We start from the raw sequence: 17,875 nt of genomic DNA on the forward strand, positions 1-17,875 counted from the left end.
GGCAGCAAAGGCGTTACGTCACGCAGAAATGACGTGCTAATGGTTAATGGCTTCCACTCGGTCGAGATACCCTTTTATGAGCGAGCCAGAATCCAATCCAAAGAAAATACATGAGACATGATACGATCGGCCGGTAGAATCATAAAAATATGATCGCCTGAACGCCGTACGTTCACGAGAAAGATAAATTTTTCGGCCGGAGACATCGGTCGTCCGCGAATTACGTGCTGGAACTGCTTTGCGCGAAGAGGAACGACGTAACCGTCACGCACTCTCATCATCGGCCTTCGGTGTCGGTTCTGGACCTGATGCGAACAACACCGAGGCTCGCCGCGACGTTGCAGGACATATATCGCACGTAAGTACGCGTGTCGCGCAATTTCCCGCCCGGGTTCTCGCATCTACATCGTCCTGGGACCGTCGCGGATTCTCGCTCGGGAAAAGAAACTGGGCGAGTCCGTGGTGTCGGTACGTGGTACGTGTAGGGCGCAATGGCGGCCGTGCTTGGCTCGCTCGAGATCCTCGTGGCTCCGCGTTCCTCGCCGCGTCTCCTACCCGTGTCCGCTCGCTCGTCGTCGATTCACGTCCGTCTTGGATTTGGATCCGAGCGAGGGCGACGCAGCTTATTAGCATAACGCGATCGTTCGCTCGCAAGTCGCAAGGTAATCGCGTCGTTCGTCGTTTTCGCGATATCGCTATATACGTACACGTATCGCTGTCTGTCTGCGTGCGTACTGCGTGCGGAGTGAGCGAATGAGTGTGTGTATGTATGTACGTGTGTACATATGTGCATGGTGTCGGTCGCGCGTGAGTTCGTGAGTGTCATACATATATTCATTAATCCATGACGATCGGCCGCGAGCCGCGAGACTCGACGAGTGCTCGTCTCGACTCCGAGACAGTGATCTGATTTACACCGAGCTTTTGATACGCGTACCAAGTACTATATATTCGGACTAAATCCATTAGTTTACACCGATCGTGCCAATGGATTTAGTCCGAATATAGTACTTGGTACGCGTATACACGCTAAACGGTCGGTGGTCGGCGTAAACCTGATGTAAACTAAGCCAGTGCAATGTCGCTGTCGAGGCATGTCGAAGCAGTAGCGTTATTTCCGATCGTCGCGTTTCCGTTGATGACGTTGATGTTAGGGCAAGCGAGAAAGAAGAGTGTCTCCCGCTCCCTCCTGTCAGCTCCTGCTGATATACTTTCCCCATTCGCGGTCTTAACGAGGGCTGATAAAAAATAAAATTACCTCTTAGCTTTAGGGTAGTGTGTTATACATACGTACCTACGTGTAAAATTGTTTGACCAAGAAAATAAAATTAATATTCTTCGGAAAAAAAAAACCTTATAAATTTATTAGTGATATTTAAAATGCGCGTATGTGTGCGTGTGTGCGTAAAGAATGATAATGATGTCTAACAACATCAAGATATACCTAACGATAACGAATATGTACGCAGGACTTGTTATTTAATTCTATTAGCCTATGAGAATTGTTTTTGTTTGTTGTTCATTATGTCACAGCATACAATAACAATATGCTTTTATAATTAATGTATATGTATGCATATATATGTAGAGATATATCACTTTATTGATATTCGTTTTATTTTTAGTAGGTGACATGCCTAGCACTCGTGATATTGAACGAGCCGAACGTAATGGGAGATTCCGCTCACGAAGAAGAGGCAGCGCGAGCAGCGACGTGAACAGGCACAGCTTTGACAGTCCTGACAAACGACACAGAAGACATGGCAAAAGTAAGAGCTCTGGGAAAAAAAAGAAGAAACGTTCGCGCGACAAGTCACTAGAGACAATTCCAACTGTAGCTTCGTCCGTCGTGAAACCATTGGTCGAATATTCCGATGTAAGTAGCGAAGATCTCTCAGAGCCTGAAGCGGGAGAGATACAATCGGAGGATAGTCGCGCCAACAGTTACACGGATGGAGAGGTACCTGAATCGTTCCTTCAAAGACGATATTATGGCGGCAGTCCGGTTCGCGCTCTCGGAGCGTCGCCAATCAGCCTATCTCCGTCACCGTCGGTTCAGCATCGACATTCCGGTAGACGGTACTCCTTGTCGAGTGAGCAACAACAACCGACGACGATGCATGGCGCAACGCCGGAATACGAGGAAGAATCAAGACGGTACGCCCGACGAAAGGAGAAGAAGCACAAACGCGAGAAGAAGAAGAAAAGAAGTCTGACCCCGTCGTCGAATTCGGGGAAGAAGAAAAAGAGAAAATCCAAGAGGCATTCTCACAGCATGAGCCCGCATCGTTCTGTCGCCGAGGAAATCGTTCCAAGTCCGAACCGCGACAAGTCGTCGGTTGGCGCTTCCGTTCACTGGTCAGAATCACCCCCACTACCACTCAAGGACAACATGTCGCCCATCTCCCCGGCTACGCCACGCGAGCAGAGATGTCCTAGCGACGACGTGGAACTAGAGATGTCGAGGCAGACGTCGCGAAACGTCACCCCGCCAACTCACTCGTCGACGAGGCAGGTAGAATCGCCGCATACGCCACTGATGCCTCCGTGCGCTACGACGCCGGAGAATTTGAATAAAACCGGGCCCGTCGTCGTGCCAAAGCACAGCAGTCCCGATCGGCAGAAACGTAGTCCCAGTATCCACGTGACCCGTCGTTCCAGCGTTAGTCCCGGACCCGTTGGCGTAAACCGCAGGAGGCCACACAGCCCGAGTCCACCGTCGAGACGAAGGGATCATAGTCCACCGTCGCGAAGAAGAGACTTTAGTCCTACTCCGGTGCTCCATAGACTTAGGCACAGCCCGAGTCCGGCCACCGTCAGACGACGAGAGTTTAGTCCGAGTCCCGGGAGTAGTCACAGGCGACGAACGGACAGCGGAGTTATTTCCCCTAAACGTAGAAGACGAGACGAGACCGAGCGACGTAGTCACCGGGTTCACGACAAGGACAGGAGAGACAAGCGGAAATCGAGATCAACTAGGAGTCCCACTGGAAGCAGGTACGTTCATGTCATTCATGGTACAAAAGTTATTCTTTTATACCACAGGAAGTAAACTTGTTGCGCCACACATTCACGTATATAACGATTTTCGATCCATTTTAGATTACATTTGCCTCTGTCTCGGTCGCGATCGCGCAGTCCGGGAAGATGGCGAAAACTGTCTCGCTCGAGGTCGCGTTCGCGCCCCAGAAGGAGTCGCACCCCAAGAAGATCGCGTTCGCCCAGCAAGTCCCGCAAGACCTCGAGGAAACTCAAATCGAAGAGCCCGCGTCCTAGAATACCTTCTCCTTCTCCTCACAGATCTCGGGCTAGAAGCCCGTCGAGCATCACCGCCCGAAATCTTCGAGTACAGGCCAAGATCAGCGAGACCAGTCTGTTCGCGGAACTCGTTAAGGACCGTAACATGAGGGAGTTGGCGTTCAAGAAGTTGCAGGCCGCGAAAGAAAAAGTCGGGAACCAAGACGAAGTGCAAATCATAGAGAGCACCGACGAGAAGGACGGCGATGGCGGCAGCGTGTCCGCCGAGATTAAAGCTTTTACCGACAATAAAGACAGATCTATAAATTACAAGGAGCAACACGCAAAGACTGGCGATAGCGTGGTCGACGTCACCGATATTCCTGTTCCGACGAGCGACGACGGCGTTGTAGCGTGCAAAACGCCACCGTTGCCACCAACCGGCGTACCGCTACCTAATCCGATACCCACTGCGATGAATCCGCTTGTTTCTCACGCGATTGTGCATACCTCGCCCAACCCACCATCGATGATGCCCAACAGTTGTCCGATCGTCGTGTCACACAGCCCGAATTTCCCGGCTCCTGCTCCTGGAGTACAACCACCGCCCCCACCGCCGCCACCACTGCCACAATCTGCCGAATCTGTATCGACAGCCTTGACACAAGTGTCGGTGCCGCCAATCCCGCCGACACCGATTCTACCCAATATGTCTGTCCCACCGCCACCCATTCCACCGATTCCCGTTCCAGCGCCCAACACGATTATGTCCAAGTTTAATCAACCCAATAATCTCGTGCCACTTAAATCTGTGGATCCTCCCAAGCCTCCCATAGTAACGTTCACGACCAAAAGCCTAAAGAGATTACCATTGCCACCTGGCATTAACCAGAATGATTTGGAAAGTATAGATTCTCCGCCGAGTCGTTCTCCGAGCCCTCCCAGCAAGGTGCAATTGAAATTTCCAACGTCAACGAAGCCGCTGCAGAAAAAGGGTATCAAGGATCTGCCAATGCCGCCAGGTATGTTTTATTTACGGACGAGATCTTTATTCGTTGCTTAAGTTAAAATTATAACGTCGTGTTAATTTACTAACTTGAACTGTAGTTGTGCCTGGATCGGAAGACTTGAGTGGCGAGGACGATCCGAATGCAACGCCGCCGCGTTTGAAGGTCGAACGAGTGGCACCAAAGCCGAAATTGAAAAGACCGAAAATACTGAAACGCAGAGGATCGCGAAACTGTCATGCTCCTATGTCGGCTTCCGGCGGCAAGGATTGGGGCGAACGATGTGTCGACGTGTTCGAATTTATTGCGCAGATCGGAGAGGGTACATATGGGCAGGTGTATAAGGCACGAGACAAACGATCCGGCGTGATGGTTGCTTTGAAAAAAGTCCGACTTGAAAACGAGAAGGAAGGCTTTCCCATCACGGCAGTCAGAGAAATAAAGATCCTACGACAGCTCAATCACAAGAATATTGTTAACCTCAGAGAAATCGTCACTGACAAGCAAGACGCTCAAGATTTCCGGAAGGTACTTTTTTAGCCCTGGCTATATACAATCTGTAACAGCACTCTAGCAGTATTACAATATATTTGTCGGTACTTTATTTATTAACAAGAATTATGTAGAATATAATTTATATATAATCCGACATAGCAGCATGTTGATGGGATTATCGTGCTATCGCATACACGAGAGAGAGAGAGAGAGAGAGAAAGAGAAAAATTTTCTATTATACATTAAATATATAGAATCAATCTACCGCTAATTTAATTATTTTCTAAGATATTTCTCAGTAATTTGAAATACTGACAAACATCGCTAATGGAACATGGAGTATGGAATAACTTTTTACTAGTTAAATTTAATTAATTAGATTTTTACAGAATCAATTAATTATGTCATGTTTTTATTCTATGTTTTAGGATAAGGATAAAGGTTCCTTTTATCTAGTTTTTGAATACATGGATCATGACTTGATGGGTCTGCTGGAATCCGGTATGGTGGATTTCAACGAGATGAATAACGCCAGTATCATGAAGCAGTTGTTGGATGGCTTAAATTATTGTCACAGCAAGAATTTCCTGCACCGGGATATCAAATGCTCAAATATATTGATGAATAACAAGTACATATGCGTCATTTTCTAAATAATTTACTTCTTGCAATTACTTAATATAATGTAACGTATGATAACAATTTTTAATAGGGGCGAGGTTAAACTGGCCGACTTCGGATTGGCACGACTTTATAACGCGGAGGATAGACAGAGACCGTACACCAACAAGGTGATCACTCTATGGTACAGACCCCCCGAACTTTTGCTGGGAGAGGAACGTTATGGGCCTGCAATTGATGTCTGGAGTTGCGGATGTATCTTGGGAGAATTGTTTTCCAAGAAACCATTATTTCAGGTAAAACCTTTATATCAGGTAATAGCCATTTCTTAAGCTGGAAAAAACAGATCAATATTAGTTTATTATTAATTACGGTCATTTTTTTTTACCAGGCTAACGTAGATATAATGCAATTGGAGATGATCTCGAGGGTTTGTGGAACGCCCACTCCTGCCGTTTGGCCTTCTGTGATAAAATTACCACAGTGGCATGCACTTAAGCCAAAGAAGCAGCATAGAAGACGTCTGCGGGAGGATTTCTCATTTATGCCAGGAACAGCCTTGGATCTCCTGGACAAAATGCTAGAATTAGATCCCGAAAAGCGGATAACAGCAGCCGATGCGCTTAAGAGTGCTTGGTTGAAAAACGTTCAGCCTGAACAGTAGGTTATATTTCTGCATTTTCTCGTATCGGCTTTTCATGTGTATCGGAGTACATATGTTTCTTAGTTCAAATCTTATTTATAAAACGCATTACACTTTCGCGATATATCAGGATGCCAGCGCCACAGCTTCCGACTTGGCAAGATTGTCATGAGCTCTGGAGTAAAAAGCGAAAGCGCTTGTTACGGGAACAGCAAGAGAGTGCTGCAGCAAAATTGCCTCCTCTCCTTCCCTTTCCGAATAAAGGAGGTCCCAACAAGGATGATCTATCAGATGTCGGGGGGTGAGTAAAGCCGTAAAGAAATCAAATTTACGAGCTGCTGAGACGTACGTCTCGATCAAGAACTAATTTGCTTATACACGTAGATGGCTGTGTACGACAGTTGTGCTTTGCATTTATTTTCTTTAGCAAAATGCATTGTTCAAGTAATGAATTTCTTGAAAATGAGAAGTGACATCGAGAAGAAAATGTAGTAGTATTTCTGTGTGTTCCTTCCGATTCTCGTTTGCATGCCGATCTTCCTTCCTTTCAACCTGATGAATCAACGAGTTAATTTTAGTTTCGTTCACAGTCGTTCAAACACGACGATGGCAATAACGCAGAACAATGGAAAATAGAAGCACGAAACATCCTTCTCTGTTCGTGACTTCGCTCTACAGAGATTGTTTATCCTTAAACGATTGATTTGATAGACTGTGTGAGATATATACTTAAAATATTGTATTTTTCAGGGCATACGCAACATGCCTCGGCGATAATATTTTATGATAATGAAATATGTTATACCACTTAACTCTTTGGCTGCGTCACCCAACACTTTTTTAAATTAAAAATAAATAGACCAGAAATACAATTTTACGGCTAAATTTATTATTTTCAATTTATCATTTTGATTAATATAAAAAGACGCGGTGTGTAATAAATTTATAATGAACATAGTCTCTCTCTCTTTTGTAACTCCTTATAACAAAGTTTTTAATTTCTGTGATGTGGTATTTAAGTTCTTTGATCATAAAATATATGTAGCATTTGCAGCTAAAGGGTTAATTTTATCGTTCTACTATCCATATCGAACAATTTATAAGGATTGTTATAACTATATTATTACGGTCCTATATATGAATGCCTAATAATCGCCACTTTAACGTGTAAATCTCTATACAAGAAAAAGGTATACATTTTAGAGTAATAACTGTGATTCAGTCTACCATTCGTTTCTAAGGACAATTGTAAAAATTAAATTGTCGGTTTATTCAGTTAATCTATTTAGGTATATGTACATATCTCACTAATATTATACAAAAGGGGAATGTACATGTATATACATAAATATACATCAGCATATATACAAATATACCGCAAAAAGAATTATGCATGCGCTCACGTTAATATATCAAAATGAGGAACATTTGTGTATAATTTTTGCGCACATGCATCGATTTAGATTCTTTTAGAGATTAATTTATAACACTAGACACTACAGACGCGCGCTACGCGCGCGCTATTTATCTTTAACATTTCACTATTAACCCTATTATACACAACTGTCAAAATATACAATGACAGCTGCAAATGAAGTAAGCGCAGCAAGAAAACCAATCGGCATCGCGGAAAAGCGGCAACAATAAACTTCACATCTCCTTTTTAGAAAAGGATCTCTATATAAATATATATTTGTATCTATATTCAAACATGCAAGTAGAAAAATCATGATTAAAAGAAATAACGATTGTAAATAAATATAGAGGTGACGTCAACGCGTGATTCTCCTCGCTGTTTTTCATAAAAAGGCTCTTGAGGTATCTACAGATAGAGCGTAAAACGACGATCTGTACAAATAGATGAGCTCTGAGTTGTAAGACTTTGTAATGTAAATATATATATATATATAAATATATATAGGCAAAATATACAGATACAATGGATGAGCTGCATTGGAAGACCGAAGAAGGCAAATACAAGAAGATCAAGACTAAAGTCATGAAGATATTAACCTTGATTCTGTTAATTTCATTTATAATTAATCCAATTTATTTAGATATTCACATTTCCGGCGTACATTTATACTTTAATCACTTCCTAGCCACTGTTGTATTACAATTTAGTGATTCATATTATAGATAGTTATGATGAGTTTCTTGTAATATACGAATGGCGAATCATTGTGTATTTATTTAGTATTTACATTATTTTTTTTTGCATGTTCGTTACTGACACTATCTTTATAGTTAAATTCAATCTTCGGATGTTTTCTAATGGAACGTCATAGCAATGTAAAATAATATTCGAATGCTGCAATATACTTAAACGTACTCAGACATTTATTAAAAATATTTTTTTGTGAATAAATCTTTAACGCTATCCAAACATTTTATTATTTAACTTTTTTTTGTTTTGATATTTTTTATTTTTATGCTTATATCATGTACTAATATCTCTTAAAAAAAAAAAACTAAGCAGCACTCGACAATTATCGTGGAAAATACTTATTTACCAGCGTTTACTGATTCATATGTGTAAAATAAGCATAAAATATATGTTATTGTTTCTACTTATTCCACAAATATCTTGATACATATAACTTTCTATCGTTATTTATTTTTAGAAATAAAGGCAGGTAAATCGAAAGTTTTATTTCTTTAATATATAAATATTAAAATCATATTTCTAATAGTAAAACCAAGTACAATACCAATAGTATAAATATGAGAATGGCATAGAAAGAATGTTAAAATGTTTATTATATTTATATATAATAAAGTAATAAATTAAAACTTTCAATAAGCATAATTGTTTAAAATTCTACTTATTGAAAGTTTTAATTTATTACTTTATTATATATAAATATAATAAACATTTTAACATTTTTTTTATGCCATTCTTATATTATATATATAATGCACACACGCACATACACTGTATATTCTCATATACAGGGTGGACAAAATAAAGCGTGACAAGTTTTTTATTTCCAAAAATAGTTTTTAGAGAAAAATATTTCAAAAGTTGTTTGGTTTAAAGGAGGACACATGATTCCGATGTGAGTCATATTATAGATGTTTACGAGAAATTTTAAAGGCGACTAATTTCTTAAATGGAACTTTTGATTTTTTTCTTGAAATAAAAGTTTTAGATCTCGTTTTTGTAGAGACGTTTTTAACAGTGGGTGTAATTTAGTAGACGCTTCAAACGCTTCAGAGCATCATTTTTTCCTTGTTTAACATTTAATAAACAACAAGGATGAAATGTTTCCAAGAGCGTTTGGAGCGCCAAGTGAATCGCACCCACTATAATAAAGCTCTTGTTAAGAATTTCCTGATAATGAGCCAGTATAATGAGACAATATCTTCATATTGTCAATTTATATTTCAAAAATATGTCATGTGTTTTAAGAATTTAAAAAACATTGATTTTTTATATTATATAATATATTCTGCACAAAAAAATGTACATTGTAAGAGAACGAAGATCTATCAATAGAGAGTGTGTATTCATGATAAAATGTGTGTTCGTATAACTAGTAGATATATTTATAAATACAGATGTAAAATACTTTGGAAAATATAACGTTTCAAAACATGTCACATGTTTTTACATACAAACTGTAATTAAGGCATTTATAATAAGCATGAAGTTTGATAGTTTATAAAATACATATATATATGTCCTACGATTTATTTGATACATTGGTAGTACGTGATAAAAATATATTTAAAATATGTTTATAGTATGAACAAATAGCTGGTTATATTAATCGAATTATAATGTTCAATATTGATGAAATTCTCTCTTTTTTTTTTTTAATGGTATAATCTTTTAAAAATTTGTTTAACTATCTGTTTATACAAATATATTTAAGATAAAATTATGTTTTTATTCATTGTTAATTAATAATATTTTTAATTAATGTTGCATCATTATTAGTATGTAAAATATAGTTACCAACAATTGTGAATATTATTATACAAGATGTTAATAATGTCATAATTATATAGCAAAATTTTATATAAGAATGCGGAGTATAATAATAATAATTTATAACTAGATTTATATACAATATAGACTGATGTAATTTCATATTATATATATGTGAGGATGTACACATAAGTCATTCAAATATATAATAGTCATTGTCACATAGACATTGACGTTTTTTCTGACTGTATCATAATTTGTATTGTGGAATATGTAGAAAGTGACATATATATATATATATATATATATATATATATATATATATATATATATGACTTTGGATAAAAGAATTATAGACACACAAGATAATTGCCATAATGTCTAATAGGAGAAAATTATGTTTCAGGAGATAATGTAATTGTGGCTGAATAATAGATGGACGAATTTTGTAACACTTGTAAGAATATATAATAGGTAACAAAAGTTCCAAATCTTTTAATATGTGTTTACGTCCAGAGTGTTGAATTTTATTGACTCATATCTGTCAAGTATGTGTATCATGTAACCAACCACGTGCTTGAGCTTTGCTAACCAAATAATAATCGAAATATATAGCGATACATAGCGATAATAATCGCTCCGCAATATTATTTACAATATAGGATCTATGTATTAAGTGATGCATTTTAACTCGCGATGAAGAGGAAATATCTTGCTATTTTTCATTGTTCTACGTTATTCTACAAGATTTGTTACAAAAATAAACAGTAAATAAAATATTACGATTATATTAATATGCTATGTGCATGTGTAATTTTAGTGCATATATGTAATTGGGCTTGCTTTAAGACACGTTTGTATTGCTTGCTAGTTGCATGATCTTCCATTATTTCTTCATATATTTATGTTATTAGATATTTATAAAAACGCAACAATGTTTTATCAATAATTTATGACAAAATTAGATGTAATGTTCATAAATTTTTTGTCAAAAAAGTTATATACATGTACTATATACGTTTCATAATTGAAATAAAAAAAATATTGTCGTTATTAATTTTTCATCATTCAATTCTAAGTAAATCTCATGTAAACTGCAAGTGAATTAATATCATTGCAATCATTGTGTATATTATCGTTTCTATTTTATCTGTAAGTCTTGTACTTATTGAACCTTCATACCTCACGCAAGGCTTATAACTCTGTTACAGGTCATCTAAACGACTAAAGATGGAAGCAGGCTATAACTCACACCCAAGCAGGCTTGGGGCGGAAGCTCATTACGGTGAAGATAATTTGTTTAATCAGAGCGGTCCGTACATAGTGTCTACGCCATCGTACTATTATAACGCTTCACCGCCCGTTAAGCCGCAGTCAAATCTAAAGGGAGATAATCAACCGTTGGAAATGTGTACCGAGGATAATCTTGCCCGGAGATTGATGATCCTCACAAACGCCTTGAATCAGGGAAAACCGATTCGAGTCGACGATCTTCTCTCATTGCGGTCAGACCAGAATGAGGTGATTATGTAAAGAGATTCTTTAGACAATTTGTCTGTTATTTAATCTCGCTCGCTAATCAATTGTGGCAATCGCTTCATTTACAATTCACATTGTAAATATTTAATTTTTATATTTGTCAAGGAAAGGAATATATTTTTCAACAATATATAATAAAATTTCTTCTAGTTGTTAACATTTACAGCGATATTTACAGCAATTTACAATCTTATGATATTTACAGTGCGATCCCAAGGTGGTACAATTGTTGGGTGATCTACGCGCGGAGCTTCGCCTCGTCGCGAATGCTCGACCAGGCGGACAACTAGATCCTCATCTTCCGATATTGAATCCAACTCATCTAGGTTTGTGGTTTTCGGCACTATATCACTCGCATTGATTTTGGGTCTGTTTTCTATTGCTGAACTGGGTGCACTAGTTGAAAGTTTATCTTTTTCCTTCGAAAATGTGGAGGAAAAAAGATAAACTCTGAACTAGTGCAGCCAGTTCAGCAACAGAAAACAGACCCATTGTCATTGACGTGTAACTTTTTTCGCAGATACGAGCGCGCCGCATATGCCAGGTAATTTCGACGCGCACGCGGTGTATGCCGGCGACGATGCCGTGAGCTCTCACGGGAGATGGTCCCAGCTGGCAACTGCTGGTGTTAGGAACGCTCTATCGGCGCTCATATCCTATCATGGTCTGGATAATATCTATAATCCCGCTATTTCTACGTCTGCTATCGGTCGACTGCCGTCAAATAAACCGCCCGGGCAGCCCCACCTGGCGCAGAACCTTTTCCTGCCCTCGACTTCCTCGCAACAATCTGCTTTTAGTTCGTAATGATTTTACAAAGTCGTGGTGCATGACTGTGTTCTGTATGCATGAGAGAGAGAGAGAGAGAGAGAGAGAGAGAGAGTGTGTGTGTGTGTGTGTGTGCGTGTGTGCGTGCGTGCATGCGCCTGTGAAATCAGAAAGAATCTATAAATCATTATTTTTCAAATTATACTAATGGGAGAGAGGGGGAGGGAGGAGGAGAAAGAAAGAGAGAGAGAGAGAGAAGATGCGTATATCTGTGTGTGTGTGTGTGTGAGAGAGAGAGAGAGAGGGGGGAGAAAAAAGATGGTACGACCATATCATCGATTTGTTTATAGTCTCCATTATCATCACTCCATTAGTTTTAAGTGCACGTTCACAGTGTATAATTGTACGATATGCGACCATTGCAGATACTTAATTAGAATATGACTTCTCTCCCAATGACAATGGTATTATAGTTATCATAATATACACTAAATTACTATTGATATGATTATTTCCAAGTTATTTCTCGAGCAGTCATACGCTGAAAAGTATTCTCTGACGTTTCTTTCCTGCATCATTACGAAAGGTCTGTGATACACATGTGTATATATATATACATACATTACATATTGCGAGTGTAGGAAGCTGAATTTAAAAAGGAGCTTGACTCCGATGGCGATGCTTGTTTTCATTTTGATGAAAGAAAAGAAAGACTTGTTCACGATGCTCGACGCGAGATCTTGAAAAAGGTTTGCGTTCTATTTTAATCTCACGAAAGAATTTTATTTTCAAGAGATATTAGACGATGCCATGAGGGGAACGTTGATAAACTTGTGTAACAACAGTAACGCTAAAAATGTGAATATTTATTTATTGTTTAAGGTTTTTTATATAAGATACTAATGCTTATTTATTACGAACTATTTACAGTGTACAATGTACATATATGCTAAGAATATATAATAAAGACATGTCGACGGAAGAATCTCTCTTCAATTGAAACATATATCTATGTATGTATTTGTGCACTTTACTACGCTTTATATTTTTATTTTCTAATTGATCAGAGCTATATAGAGAAACTCTTTTTTGGCTGTTAAACGTATTTTTATTTTTCTCTTTGTAAAATTTAAAAATCATGTCTGTGATTGTTATGATACTTATCGTGCCCACGACCACGAACAGACGGTCCTGAGCCTTGGTGTGTCATCACCACAGTCAGTCTGGTCAGTCATCTATGTATATAGTATAGTATATGTACATACATACGACATATGGCAATATACGGGTGAACTGTTATGGCGGTCCGGGAATGTGTCGAAACGCGTCGATACATACAAGTAAATATTAAAGTTCGTATAGCTGACTGAAGTGAAGAGAAACCGTGTTCGCGTCAAGATAGGCAGTGTTAATGCACTTACGGTATTTCGAGATTTAAGCAGACATTCGCCGAAGAAGCAGGACGACAGCTATATACGACACACGTGTTGCTCCGAAACGACACAAGCGTACTCCATTAACGACAATGTCACTCATTCCGCAGTTTAATTGTCTAACGACTCTAACGCACAATGAAACTGCGAGGAAAGCAATGGAGAGCTACGTTGGAATCTTGCAAAAAGCATTTAAACATTATCAAAGTAGGTATATATTATATAATTACTGTATCAACTCTCTATACCCAACATTTTTTTTTCTGTTAAATATTATAGGAGTGCTAAAATATTTTTAAAATAACAATTATAGTATTTAATTTCTACATTTAGTCTCTACGTTTTATATGAACTTGGGTACTTTTGAAATTGTAGAATTTATATATAAAATTTCAAGTTATAAAATCTTTATATACTTTGGAAAACTTTTATATATAGAAACTTCTGCCCTCTAGAAATAACAGAAGAAACTAAGCGTGAAAGGCGCCAAAATATTTGATTCATGCTGCTATCTGTAGTCAATCATTTGAATTAAGCCCGTGTCAGACTACCGACTGCAAAGGACAAAAACAAAGGCTCCGTCCCCTGATTCGACTGCCGACGCACGTGCGGCACGTGCGCACGTGTCGACTGACTTGGCTCGGGCAACTCGCGACTCGCGACACTCGCGTTTTAGATTTATTAGATTGAAGTTTATAATATTATTCGAATCGGAAGTCTGATACGGACTTTAGGCTCTTGTAACAAATTCTACTAATAAATATTTGAGTGACCGTTGGTCAAGTGTATTAGAACTAACAGAGGAATTATAAGCATTAGCAAGCGCATCAAAATTTATAAACGTGTGCCATTTATTTATAAACATGTGCATTATGACGTCTGTTAAGGACAATTGTCTAAATTAAGCCATAAAACGCTACTAGTAAGATATTTAAATGGTTATTTTCTATGTACTTTAGAGAAACTTTAAAACATTTTAATTGCGTTTAAATATCCAATACATAGCTGATATAAGTGATTTATACAATCGATACAATTTTTTGTTTCACAGATTTATGGGAAGATTACATAAAATTGCAGGAAAAATGTGGACAGTGTAATGGGTAAGTTTACAAACATTATGTACTTATATTTATGTCATGCGTATTTTTATAATTCAGATTATAAGTTAAAACTAAACTTATTTTAACCTAACACAATTTAACGACATAAATTCTAAACATATTCTATCAATAATGAATATGTATATGATTTCATAGGCATTCTTCATCTCAAATGACGGTTAAGACACCTTGTGTGGAAACATTGGATGAAGCAATATCCGAACATTTGAATAACGCCAATGTGCAAGAAAGTAGCACTAGCAGCAGTGTCCCATTACTGGAATTAGATACGGTAAATTCAGATCTTATTCATTTTAATTACGATGCGGGAACTGGTTCGTCAGATGTAAGTGAATCTCACAAAAATACCGACGAAAACAATCCGCCAGTAAGTCCAGTATTCTCCAGAACATTTCTAAGGACTGCGGGTAACAATTTTGCGAAGAAATTTGTGCGTTCACCTAAAGCGGTATACGACTCAACCTCAGATATGAATAAGACACATCGTAGCATTGAAAACGTTTCTTCAAAGCATAATTACAACAAATTAGAAATTAGTACAGCACACCATGTGGAAACCACATTTTTGCCAAATGGAAAAAGGTTAAAACAATCTCGACTTGCATTTCATCCAGTCAAGAGTACTGAAAAGATATCCTCAACTGTAGACAAACGTAAGGCAGCTGATATACCGCGTAATGTGGAACATAAGTTTATCCAAGATGTTTCTACAACACATGCTACTACAAATGCAACAGTTATTGAAATCGGTGCTATAAACAACACTAGTGAAAATTCCGAAGATGTGATAGAAGTCAGTCCTACGCAAAGGAATGTTACATCCAAAGTCAGACGATGTTTAAAACTCAAGAGAAAAATTCCTATAAAACATATGAAAAAAAATTCTCCAAGTAAACATAAATGTCCTGGTCCTAGTGCTAGTCCAGAGATAATAGATATAGATTTCGGGTTACGTCCTTCGCCTAAACGTACTTGTACGCAAATGGAAGATGATGAATCCTTGATGAATACTGCAGTTAATACGTTGAAAGATAAAGTTAACACAAGTTATCTTTCTTCAATAAGGATGCGTAACAAAACTGATATACAAATTAAAAAATCTATTGAAGCTCAAAATAATTTTGCCTGCGAAGACGAAACTTTTTATCTGCCTGCAGAACAAACTGCAAATCAAAATGACATGGATAATTTCAATTTGGATGATACAGAAAACAAACCACCTGAAAAAAAGATGTAAATATCGCTTAATAATTGTAGTAATGTAAGTTACTTTTATATAATATATATTTAATGAAAATATTGTTTACAGATTGTCAAAAAGAAAGGCAGACGTTTCAGAGGAGCTTAACATGCGATGTAAAGCTGACAGAGCGAAATTAAATGGCTGGGATTGCTGGGAATGCAGAGAAGTAATATACAATATTAATAGTTACATAAAATAGTTACATGAAATATGAATATTGTATATAAATTTTTTTTTCATTAAAAAGTAATTCAAAATATTTTTTTTCAGTATTATAAGAGTTTGTCACTACCGAAAGAAGAATTAGAAAAACGGAGGAATCAATGCTCGCGACATCGATATAAATACGAGCGACCAAATACACCAGAAGGTATGTATAATATTTTATTTTTATCATTGTTTTTTTTATGTTATATAATAAAATATAATCTTTTTAAAGGTTTTTGGAATCCGGAGTTTCCTGAGACATTGTCTTCTACTTATCGACAAAATTAAAGGTTAAAATATTCCATCATTTGAATCTGATTCTCAAGGCTTCAATGCGACACTATAGAGATATTATGGAGTCCTACGACCTTCACAAAGTTAGCACGCCGCCGCAGAGCAAATTGAAGCTCGACTGGGTTTACGGTTACCGCGGCCGCGATTGCCGCAGCAATTTACACCTGCTGTCGACCGGCGAGATCGTATATTTTGTCGCGGCAGTCGTTGTTCTGTACAACATGGAGAAGCACGGCCAGAAACATTACCTAGGTCATACACGGACAATGTCAAATGCATAGCGATTCATCCTAACAAATTGGTTGTCGCCACAGGACAAGTGTGCGGGACAGATCGTCGGGATGCTATTGCCACACATAAGAATATGGAACTCCGTGAGCCTGACGACTCTCAGCGTGATCGGCAATTTTTTGTGCGCCGAGACCTTTGATCACAATATATCGATCTGGGACTGGCAGAAGAGCGATCGTGGCACCAAAGTGACCGAAACGAAATGCTCTGTCGGTAGTTTGCACCGAGTGGCATCCGCTGGAACGTAACCAGATCGTCTCCTATGGAAAAGGACACGTGTCCTTTTGGTCCTTGGATAACGGCGGCATGTTGTATAAACGTATGGGCATCTTCGAGAGCAGAGATAAGCCCAGGTACGTCAGCTGTGTTGCCTTCAATCAAAACGGCGACGTCCTCACCGGCGACAGCAACGGCAACATCATCGTTTGGGCTCGAGGTACTAACACAATTTCAAGGCTAGTGAGGAATCTCCGTTCTCCACGAAGGATCGATTTTCTCTATATATGTTCTAAAAAATGGCAACATTATTACGGGAGACGGGAAGGACGGTAAGATTTTGTATTTTGACGCGTCTTTGAATCTGACGGGAGAAGAAGCTCAGATTGAGGATCATTTCGGTGGAATTCGAACGCTCTCGGAAGGAAGGGGCACTCAATTATTAATTGTATAATATAATTGTAACGTGTTACAATACACTTTGGTACTTTCTCATTCTAAATTGATTCTGTCCGTTACGATAATTTTCATTCTGCTCAAGTATCATTCGAGTAAGAAAATAATTGGATTCCAAAATAGAATTTCATGTATACTTCATATTTGCGCGCAATAATCACATATTTTAAGTATTATTAGTTGATAAATATAACAGTGTTCCATTTCTCTAAATAAAGATGTTAGGATAAAAATAAGTATTAAACGTTTAAAATGTTTACAATTAAATATAATGTATATGTTAAAATATGAATGAAAGGAAATATAAGCGTGTTCATGGCTTGAACATAGATCGATTTATTATTTTACAACATATATATATAGTATT

The 17,875-nt window shown here is 38.1% G+C and overlaps 2 protein-coding genes across 13 annotated transcripts; both read left to right on the forward strand.

Annotated features, from left to right (window-relative positions):
- The first annotated feature begins 16 nt into the window (after positions 1 to 16).
- LOC112463933 (cyclin-dependent kinase 12) lies at positions 17 to 13,226 on the forward strand. Of its 10 annotated transcripts, none has more exons than XM_025030646.1 (11): positions 17 to 358; positions 1,626 to 2,997; positions 3,103 to 4,259; positions 4,345 to 4,772; positions 5,168 to 5,370; positions 5,452 to 5,656; positions 5,752 to 6,020; positions 6,134 to 6,304; positions 11,149 to 11,458; positions 11,682 to 11,802; positions 11,997 to 13,226. In XM_025030646.1, exons 2-11 carry the CDS (start codon positions 1,634 to 1,636, stop codon positions 12,281 to 12,283), a joined length of 4,515 nt encoding a protein of 1,504 aa, XP_024886414.1. In that variant the 5' UTR covers positions 17 to 358; positions 1,626 to 1,633; the 3' UTR covers positions 12,284 to 13,226. The 10 variants fall into 10 exon arrangements, with proteins under 10 accessions (XP_024886414.1, XP_024886420.1, XP_024886422.1 ...); XM_025030652.1 differs by having other exon boundaries at positions 12,021 to 13,226; XM_025030653.1 differs by lacking the exon at positions 17 to 358 and adding an exon at positions 490 to 662.
- Positions 13,227 to 13,471: 245 nt separating this feature from the next.
- On the forward strand, positions 13,472 to 17,842 carry LOC112463934. Of its 3 annotated transcripts, none has more exons than XM_025030658.1 (6): positions 13,472 to 13,888; positions 14,729 to 14,780; positions 14,937 to 16,034; positions 16,111 to 16,210; positions 16,315 to 16,414; positions 16,484 to 17,842. In XM_025030658.1, the coding sequence occupies exons 1-6, from the start codon at positions 13,816 to 13,818 to the stop codon at positions 16,537 to 16,539; spliced, it is 1,479 nt and encodes a 492-aa protein (XP_024886426.1). In that variant the 5' UTR covers positions 13,472 to 13,815; the 3' UTR covers positions 16,540 to 17,842. The 3 variants fall into 3 exon arrangements, with proteins under 3 accessions (XP_024886426.1, XP_024886425.1, XP_024886427.1); XM_025030657.1 differs by having other exon boundaries at positions 13,474 to 13,884; XM_025030659.1 differs by lacking the exon at positions 13,472 to 13,888 and adding an exon at positions 14,261 to 14,599 and having other exon boundaries at positions 16,484 to 17,841.
- The last annotated feature ends 33 nt before the right edge of the window (positions 17,843 to 17,875 follow it).

The sequence above is a fragment of the Temnothorax curvispinosus genome, unplaced genomic scaffold (assembly GCF_003070985.1).
Source record: "Temnothorax curvispinosus isolate PA1 unplaced genomic scaffold, ASM307098v1 QBEX01013735.1, whole genome shotgun sequence".
Taxonomy (NCBI): Eukaryota; Metazoa; Arthropoda; class Insecta; order Hymenoptera; family Formicidae; genus Temnothorax; species Temnothorax curvispinosus.

Excerpts from the sequence above, each read along its gene's own strand:
- LOC112463933 (XM_025030646.1), top strand. The coding sequence starts at position 1,634 with ATGCCTAGCACTCGTGATATTGAACGAGCCGAACGTAATGGGAGATTC. Across the intron at positions 2,998-3,102 it reads AGGAGTCCCACTGGAAGCAG|ATTACATTTGCCTCTGTCTC; the intron begins GTACGTTCATGT and ends GATCCATTTTAG. Across the intron at positions 4,260-4,344 it reads GGATCTGCCAATGCCGCCAG|TTGTGCCTGGATCGGAAGAC; the intron begins GTATGTTTTATT and ends CTTGAACTGTAG.
- LOC112463934 (XM_025030657.1), top strand. The coding sequence starts at position 13,770 with ATGTCACTCATTCCGCAGTTTAATTGTCTAACGACTCTAACGCACAAT. Across the intron at positions 13,885-14,728 it reads AGCATTTAAACATTATCAAA|ATTTATGGGAAGATTACATA; the intron begins GTAGGTATATAT and ends TTTGTTTCACAG. Across the intron at positions 16,415-16,483 it reads GCGACCAAATACACCAGAAG|GTTTTTGGAATCCGGAGTTT; the intron begins GTATGTATAATA and ends ATCTTTTTAAAG.